The sequence below is a fragment of the Morone saxatilis genome, unplaced genomic scaffold (genome assembly GCF_004916995.1).
Source record: "Morone saxatilis isolate NCDOM2014 unplaced genomic scaffold, NCSU_SB_2.0 Contig6, whole genome shotgun sequence".
NCBI classification, from domain to species: Eukaryota; Metazoa; Chordata; class Actinopteri; family Moronidae; genus Morone; species Morone saxatilis.
In genome coordinates this window covers 333,823-343,790 of record NW_023340206.1, presented here as the reverse complement: position 1 = coordinate 343,790, position 9,968 = coordinate 333,823, and the positions used below count along the sequence as shown (strand labels likewise).

General features: G+C 39.8%; 1 protein-coding gene across 1 annotated transcript in view; it reads left to right on the top strand.

Moving 5' to 3' along the window:
* Positions 1-3,623: 3,623 nt before the first annotated feature.
* Positions 3,624-9,968, top strand: part of LOC118340025 (diacylglycerol kinase zeta-like) — a gene marked incomplete in the record, with an annotated part of 80,140 nt that continues 73,795 nt past the window's right edge. Inside the window, 2 exon segments of the mRNA XM_035677867.1 lie at positions 3,624-3,683; positions 3,825-3,931. Of these exon segments, the coding sequence (XP_035533760.1) occupies positions 3,882-3,931 (50 nt within the window).

The following is a 9,968-nucleotide window of genomic DNA, read 5'->3' as shown; positions in this document are numbered from 1 at the left end:
TGTGTGTGTGTGTGCGCGTGTGAGTGTATACTATATCACTGTCATCCCACCCAGATGTGTGTATAACTCCATACTGCACCCAGCTGAGGTGTGCAGACCTCAGATAGAACTGGGTGCTGTGTTTACTGCACTGAGGTACAATAAAGGCTTGTGAGTGCTTAGCTTTCAGAGCGTTTACACACATTTGTCCTGAATACCTCATGATTAGGTTGAATCTGTTCATATAGACTTCACTCATGAACAGCAGGGAGGAAGGAATTATTTCTGCTGCATTCCCTTCGAGTATTTACCATCATAGCTCTAAGACAGGAGCTTGGACTCAACAGACTTTAATTTAATGATAAAAAAAAACATAATTCTTGTCAGATCTTTTATTGTTTGAAATACACACTGATCTGAGTAGTCCTATATGTTGTGTTATTTGACACAGTTATATAACATTTATATAATATTCTCTGAATGTTCAAGTAGAAAGGAGTATGAAGTCTGTAGGTATTGATTATCATGCCTACACTCATAATACCATCCGCCACATACAGAACTAAACTAGGCATACTTCTGGGTGGTTGCACACTTACGTAAATCATATTCTGTGATCTTTTTAGTGTTCAGGCCCAGCGGCTGGGGAAAGAGCTGTAGGTGGATGAATCCCTGGTGGTCTCCTAGATCCTGAACAGGCTGCTTGTTAGTAGAACTGTGTGGTAGCACACCTGAGACTTTAAGTAAAAATGGAGTCCAAAAATCTCTTACTTTTGTTTTCTGGAAGCTATGTGATGATGACTTTATAAGCTAGGTGAAAGGATCACAACTTTAACACCTGCACCTGTGCCTGAGAAATAAGAGCAGTGCATTCAGGCCAGCCATCTCTCAGTGTACTCAAAGCTTAGGAACACTTAGAAGAGTGGTTTAGGTCTTCAGATGTAACCGAAAGGCTTTGACAGCCTGGAGAACTTTCCAAAGATCAGCAGATCAGATTGGGGTTGGGGGGTGAGGTTATATAACTCACGTATTTAAATTATATTAAGGCTTAAATGTATGCATAATTAAGAACATGTTTGCTTTGGGGCGGCTGTTCTGGGTTAGCCGGAAGTCAGCAGAGTCAGGACTGCCAAGATGGCGATGGCCAGAGCTGACCATACTGAGCTTTACAACTGCTCTTCAGAAACCTATGGGTGACATCAAGGAAACTATGTCCATTTTTATTTATACAGTCTATGCCTTCTCCAAGAGTTGGAATAAGCCATGTTGACTGCCCACGGTATTTTACCCATTGTAGTTGCCCTACAACATCCAAGAGAAGTGGATTTTGCAGGGTTCCAGATACAAAGCTGAATACCGATTAGCCGTTCCCCCATTCACATTCTTATGTGATTTCAGCAAAGAGGCCCACGCATGCAATGACCTAAGCTTCATGCTATGGAAGATTAACACAACCCAGCTGAAGTCAGAGCTACCATTGAAGAAACAAGGTAAGAGCATGGTCTCTGCATATAAGACATGTCTCTCAAGAGAAAGATGTACAAGATGGTTTAAGTTACACAGCAGGTGATCAGACGTCACACTGGCTAGTCACAAGTGAGCTCTATGCCTCTGGATGCTGTTGAGTTCTACACAGATAGCCTAGTTGTCCTAGGATATATTAACAACCAGACAAGAAGGTTCTATGCATGTTAGCAACAGAGTGCATATATGGTGGTCTACCAAACCAATCCAGTGGCACTACATCTCCACAAGCCACAGCCCAGCCTACCTAGTGTAGTAAGAATTTGTTACTTTTTAACCGTTGATGTTTAATGCACAATCAAAAGGGGAGATCCATGTAGAAAATTTAAATAAATTAAAATTTAATTGAGAAACTTTCAACAAAGCACATCTCTCTAAATAATGAAAGGTTTGAATGGATGGAAACTAAGGCAAATTATTTTCTAAACAAATATAAATCAGGAAGCCAGGCAAGGGACTAATCTGTCTCTATGTGGTTTCTGTTTCTCCAAATCTGTTCGGTGTAGTCCCATCTCCAAAACCTGTGCCTGCTGCAACATTTATTTTTTATCATTGTTTATATTGGCCTACAGTGTGTTTTCTTACCAGATCTGAACGCAGTAGGGGAAAAAGACAGAAGAGATGCAGAAACTATCTCTCCAGGTTGCGAGCCAGCCAGAGTCTAAACAGCCCAATAGGTTAACATGGGCGCTAAAAGGAAGCTCCTGTGTGTCCTTGGCAACTGGCCACAAAAATGTAGATTCAAATTCTTGGCCTATTCAGTACCAAATTATGATTAAAGTAGCAAAGTAGATTACATAGTATAAAATATACTTAAGTAAAAGTAAATTAGAGGCTTGAAATGATACAATCATAAAAGTATCCCAAAAAAAGACTTACAGTAATGTGAATGGTTGTAATTTGTTACTTCCACCCATGCTTGCAACACATTCTGTGCCTGCAGTCATGCTAAATGAGACAACCTGACTTCAATGATCAATGTTTTTCAGCAAAAAAACCAAAAAATGTCCACATTGAAAAGACATTTACTCATTCTACCTCCTTAAAGATTCCATAATCTATGAATATGCAAACTTAAATGACATTAAATGTTTTATAGGGTGAACATCATGATGATTTTGAGAACCAATACTGGTATAAAAAAAATAAAAAAAAAAAATAAAAAAAGTGCTCTGCTGCCCCCATAGCTTCAGCATCAAGTGAAGATAAGTACAGCCGTAGTGCGCCCTGCAGCCTCGGCACCAGGTGTGGGAGAGCCTGGTGTGCCCCCGACAAATAAATATACTCTCTATGAAAGATGGTTAAATTTGCCAGCTCTGTAAGGGGCCTCATGTGTTTGCATTATGGTGCTGACATGTCTTTTACTAGTCCATTCTCAGTGTATGTACACTGAAGGCTTCAAGTTTCTACATTACACATGTATAAATTGACCAGAGTTGACTTCCAAAGTATTTGTGATGTCCCTTTAAACTGTGTGATGAAGTGGCATCTAGGGTGCCCTTCCAGTGGACAATAGATCGTGAAGTGTCCTACGGGGTGCTTATCCTGACCAAGTAAGCTGTTTCACGATAAATGCATCATAACAGTCCGCAAGCTGGTGCCTTTTTTATTTAGCCCGTGCCGTCAAACAGGCGGAGTCCGCCACTGCACACACACACAGATACGGGGAGGCAGACAGATAGAGAGGGAGAGAGAGAGAGCTCACAGCTGATTTCCTGCAACATCTAGATGGACGACGGAGCAGAACACCGCTCAGCTACCGCCGACAACTTTTCATTACCGCGCGAGGAGGAGCTCGTGTGCATACAGTGGATCTGCGACAGTAAGCTGGTGTCCTGACTGACCTGACACACCGATACAACTGCCGTGTTGCGGTTCATTTAACAGAGCAATTGGACAGAGCCGAGCTTCATTTAAATACGCACTAAAATAATAACTTCTAAAAAAAAAAAAACAGGAACACAGCAGGAAGCGGCTGAGTCGACGGAGCGCGGATAATTTTTTTAACCACATTGTAACATTATTAATCGTTAAACAAAGGGAACAGAAAGACCGAAGGGATGTTGAGAGACTCCGCTTCTCCGGTTGTGGAGCGGCCTGCGCTGGAGGACGTGGCCGAGGAGGAGGACATATTCATCGCGGAGGGAAGCAAGAGCACGCTGGAGCTCGGCAGCTGTCAGGTGGGTGGGTGTGGGGGTGTTCACCGGTCTGTGAAAGTGTGCTTCCTTTTATCTACCTACAGCCAACATAGTCAAAACCCACTTGTCTGAGCTCAGTCAACTTACTTTGGAAAACCAGGAATTTATTTATATTTATTTTAGGTGCCAGGAGAGAAGAAGGTGGAGGGGACAGAGGAGGAGGACGGCCAGCTGTCTCAGATGGAGGCAGAGTTTGTCCAGCTGACCTTCAGGAAGCAGGTGTCCTACAGGTAGGAAACACTACAAACCAACAGAAAAGTGGAATGTGCACCACTTCCTGCTAACCTGTTTTACCAGAATGTTACACTGTAGCTCGTTCCTGACTAGGTTTCCTTGGTGACCATGTTACTGTGTGTCACATGAGGCTGAGCACATGTGTAAAGGTGCTGTCATGTTTATGTGTATTTGCTATTTATTCAAAGTGAAAAGGTTAAAGGTTATAAATACGAAATTAACTTGAATGGAATGAAACAAAATAGAACTCACAAACCGTCTTTGTTAATCTTTCCAACAATGATTTACACTGGTTTAGTCCAAATAAGCCCTTAATTCACTGAGTTAGATTATTAAATAGACACAAAATCGGCTACAATGGATGCCATTAACTTTACATCACATATCATTGAAACATTAACTATAATTAATAACTTCATTCAGAGCAGACAGTAACTAAAAACACTCACCGAAACTGTCTTTCAACTGTCCCAATTCTCACAAACACTGGATTGGTGGAAATAAACCCTTAATTTACACATCTGGTGTTGGATGTCATCAATGGTCACCTTGATCTTTCTCAGTTAATTCACTGACCTCTTGGGACTAGATATTGAATGGGTGCATATCCACACATCTCTTTTGATATGAGCGCTAATTATTTTTTTGCTTTTCTGATGTAATAAGAAGGTGATGCACGTACAGGTATTTGTGATAATGTAATGACATAGCCAGAGCTGTGACAGATGCTTTCACATTTTTTTTACTTTTAGAACCTTGCCAATACAAGACAATTTAAACTGCACTGCTTCTTTTAATTTAAAAACTGATGAAGCAGACTAGATATTGATATGCTAAATTTAATCGGACAGCTGATGTTATCTGTTTCTGGTGTTCATTCAGTCTCTTGTCCAGGCTTCTTGCCTAAAGACTGAATTCACACCGGAAGCGATCAATTGTGTTATCACAAAACCAACATTTTATACTAATGTCAACTAATGTTATCTTTTATCTGAGTTAATTTTTACACCGTTGTACAGTTAATTTTAAGTACTTTTACATAACTAAAAATTCTTTGAAATAACAGCACTTGTACTTGAACAAAGCCTTCTGGTCCTAAGTGTCATCATAGCTTACCATAAAATGATCTGTTGCCAGATCATTGTCAGTGATGTACAATCTTTCACATAAAAACCCTCTGTAAGGATTCAGGAAATTTAGCTGTGTTGTTTTCAAAAGGATTTCCCCTCCATTACCACCAGGTAACACAGGAAGTGGAATCTTCTCACGGCTCTGTATTGGATCCCAGCCAGATATTTTTAAGTCTTTTAACCTCAACAATTAATTTACCAGCAGCTTCTCCAATATGAAGTCAGTTTGTCTAGCAAGCAGTTGAAGGATATAATGTGAAACAGATTTTAGCAACTGTTCCTGCTCTGTTGTTTCAGAACACTTGATTTCTCCATGAATGACATTGCCCAACTGTTGCCTTAGAAACTGTTGGTGTGTTATAGTCTCTAATCTGATTGTAGTCCCTCCTTCCCCGTAAACAGGACGCTCCCTTAACAGCAGCCCTCTCCCTGCTTCCAGCAAACCTGCTGTGTCTGAATGTTATCTATAATTTTTTGTTGTCATAAAATCCTACACAGCTGATGAATACAGAGACTGAATTATTTAGAGTAAGTTAACACCAAGTGCAGCATTGTCTTGCAGACCTGACCTTTTGGTTGAATGTTTTAAGTCCGCTGCCCTTCTGACCACACCCAGGATCACTGAGTGCACTTCTATATCAGTGCAGCGAGTGAAAACTTCAACCACTTTGCAGCTGTAATTGGTAAAATGCTGAAATGTAATATTACAGTGACAGATGCATGACATTTTGTAGTGAAAATTCATTTGAGCATTCAGCGTGTAACTGAAATATAAAGCTACATTTATTCCCATCACAAGGTCTAACCTTTTTTCTGGAGCTTTCAAACACATCTCATGACGTTCATCAATAGATGGAGCTGCACTTGTCATGGTGATGGTTTAGTTGATATCATGTGATCGGTCTGTCTCTATTCAAAAATCATCTCGGGTGTCTGATGTGAATGTCCACCTCCTATGTGTCGCTTTTATGTTTAAACCATCTTCAAAGTGTTGTTGTCTTTTCAATAGACGAGCCTAGCACATAGTATATCTAAGTACAGGAAAGGAGAAAGTTGGCCGAGGTCCTGACCTAATGCACTTTAGGAAGGGTTTATTGTATAGATCTACAACCAATCAGAGCAACAAAAAGGGTATTATAAAAACTGCTTTCTAGCGTGGGATTTGGCGTTGGAGTCACTGTCTGCAGTCCACCCACTTTTAATACTTGGGAAGTGGATTTGTGTCTGATATTGAACTGAATCATGACGAATGCATGCCAAGCACTGGATGTCATCACACATACGTGTGTACGGATTTTCTTTGCCCTACTTAACATGTTTAATTTGTGTTTTCTGGTTTAGTCTTTCAAATGTCACCGGATGTTTTCTATTCTGTATTGGAGGTCAGAAAGAAAGATACAGTGAAGCCATTCATCAGCCAGCTTCTTATGCCAGTGCCAGCATGAGACATAATCTCAACATAATTTAGTATAATCAGTAATCCAGATGGGATTGTGTGTGTGTGTGTGGTGTGTGTGTTGGTGTGGTTGTGTGAGTGGCGGGCGTGCTGGCATGGCTGTCAGTTCGTCCTGATACCAGATGAGTTGTGTTTGAGATCGTGGGTATCTGTGGGTGGGTCATCCGTGCAAACACTGTGGTGTTGAGTGTCTGATGTATTGCCTTTTTCAGGACAGGAATAGTATAATAATTAATATTTAAAATTCTACAGCTGTCACAGCTTCAAATCAAGTCCTAACACATTTTTGAACTTAAAGCACATAAATTTGTCTGAATGAATTCAAACGGAACCCAGTGCATTTTCTTATTCCTCTAAATACGTATAGTTTGGGATTAATGATTCTGGCTGTGGTGCAGAGGCAGAGCGGTCATGCTTGTGCCCTATATCGGAAGGGTTTTGGTAGAGCGGGTCGTCCCCTATCGGGAGAAGTTGTTGGTTTCGCAAGCCCCGCTCCCTGCGCCACTCATGTCAAGTTTTCATCCTTTAAAATGTCATGGTGAGGTACTGATATTGTTTGAAGTGTGACCTGCTTATTCTAGCGAATTGGCTTTCCCAATGTCTGTTTGTCATGTGTTGTGTTGTTAGTGTTATTTGTTTATGTGTTCTGTGTAGGGCTTGCCATCGCGCGTTTTTTTCTTTTTTTTTTTTTTTTTTGTTTTTTTTTTTTTTTTGTTGTATTAGTGGATAAGGGCGAATGTGTGGCGATGGTTTTAGTTGTAAAAGCACTTTGAGAGTACGGAATTAATTTAGCTAACAGCAGGTCCCATTTGTTTTATCCATTAACCATTCTTTTTGGTGTGCCTCCTGGCTTTGTCTGTGTGACAAGCTACACTTCTGTAAGTCAAGCAAACACATTTTTAAAGATCGATTGATTTTTCTATCTGTTTTGAATCCACAATTTTGTATCCACTCAGCATCAATGTATGCTAGTTTTCAATTTCAATTAGCTTTGGAAAAACATCAAGTTACCACGTGCACCAAAACTAATCATGATAAAATCACCCTACTAATATCGCACTAAATCAGTTTGAGCCATAACACTTAAAGTGGCTTCTCCATTAGCATTTTTTTGGCTCCTTCAGATTCTATCCTATACTCTTTTATAGTCAAACCATTTCACTAGTTAAAGTTTTGTTCCGAGTTTGTTGCCATATATTTTTTGTTTCCGAGCATGGATTACTCTCTCTCTGGGATACTAAGTCAAACGTGGTTTTCCGAACTGGCCTCTAAGTCGGCAGTTTTGTGGTTTGTTGATTTGTCTCATCCGACTGTGGGCAAGTATCGGGACAGGTCCCCTTGTCCCCTTCAGGAAAAACCACCATCAGGGAGTGCTTCGCAGTTTCCGAGACTCTCAACTCCTTTCTGTACAGCGAGACCAGAAATCAGAATATATTTTTAAAAGTCCTTTTCGAATGAAGGTTCAATTCAAAAACAGTCCAATGTTTCTTAGTCATCTCCTAGTTGTTCAGGCTCTCAAAGTAGCTTTGGGTTCGTGTCCTTAATAAGGTGCTCAATCCAGATCTGCTGTTTAGTTTGAAGGTTAATTTCTCTCCTGCGTCCCTGGTTTGTACTTTTGGGAGAGTAATCTCTGCGTCTTCATTTACTCCGCTAAGAACTCATGTACACTTCATCTTGTATAGGCACGGTTGGTCTACAGTTACTTTCCGGTATACATGAGATAAGCCAACATTCTTTCCATCTTGGCTGCTCATAAATTTAAAGCGTTTAAAAAAACAAAACTACTCTGGATTACTTTTATTGTGAAGAAATTTTTATGGGAAGTAAATGGTTTATCACTATTTTTTTTTTTTTTTTTTTTTTTTTTTTTTTTTTTTTTTCTTTTTTTTTAATTTTTTTTTTTGTTTCTTTCTTACCTGTTATTTGGTGTTTCAGCCCCCAAGGCATAAACCTGTCATATATTTAGTGGAATTCTGTTTGTTTTATTTTTTTTCGTCGGTGTTTTAATTTTTTTGTATATATTATTTTGTTGAAATCTAATGGATAGATTTGAATAAAAATGCTTGTAAATATTAATACTGGTTCTTCCCACTTCGTCTGGTAGGCATTCAATTCTTTGTAAGGCTCTTCTTGACTCAGTCTACACGCTTCTCTATAGCCTGTTGATAAAATCCCTTGACACTTTTTTCTGTATTCTCTTACCGCAGGTATGAACCGCTCCTTGTTTGTCGTTATTGTGACAGCATCCCTACACACACACTGCCCTTAATGATCATATATATCTATTTATATACTAAGGACCTGTCTTGACACCTATAAGCTAGTCTCTGAGTAGAATGCAAGCTCGTAGCAAGAGCTGCAACCACATGACCTTCTTATGTACAGCGACGTATCACTTCTAGACATTCACGAATCTGTCAACATCAGTAAGATGAGATCATAAGCACCATTATTCAGCCTGAAGGGTGGCTATTAAGTTCTTGAAAAGTATTAGTGTTTAATACTTTAGAAGTATTCCATGTGTAAACAGATCAGTGGTTCTCAGCCTCATTTTGCATAAATGTCTGCACAATACAATTCACTGTTATGTGCGCTATAGCTGTTGTCATGTATAGATGTATCTACACGAGTCCTTCACAACGGTCCAACTCACTTCCACAGTATCAATCCAACGTGACCGGACAGAATAACCCTATCAAGGCCCTAAATGGTCGGGCTGATTAGGATTAATCGTTAGTCTCCGTATGCCTCATGACTCGTAGTACTGCGTGGTTATCAGGCTAATGTTGTGATACCTCGAAATATTCCAAGTCTAGAGCCGTCTCTACATGGATTATCCAGAAGTTGCGATCTTATCATTCAATGCAATGAAAATAAGAACAATCTTGTTGTAAATAATTGTTTAAATTCAGATGAGAATAATAAAAAAGTTAAATATTGAGACTAGCGCAAGAGACATTAATGTTTATTACTGACATCACGGACACATCATAGCACATCATATCCTATCCCGACACACTGTTTACATTACAGTACCTATGACTGAAGTGCTGGACAAATGGAAAGGACGTTTTCGTGCGTCAATCAACTGACCAATATAGTATATAGGCGAAGGAGCCCACACTTTATGTTTATATGAAGAGGTGTGTTATCGATTGGTATAATAGTTCGTAGGATCCATTCTCGTGTGCGAGTGTGCTCAATGCGCCCTGCTCTGCGTCCTCTAGGTCACTCACAGAGGTTGCTCCAGATTCACTTCTCATATGTCTTCAATCATCCTTATATCCATCTTGCTGATTAAAGAATGTGTTCATCATCGTTAGCTCTATATATTTTCCGACGCAGGTTTAACGATAGTCTCGTCTGCAAGATGTGAATGTCTGATTTTCACTGTAGAGGTTTAGAGCTGCTCTGGTTCTAACACATAAGGTGCCCATGATAAAGGGT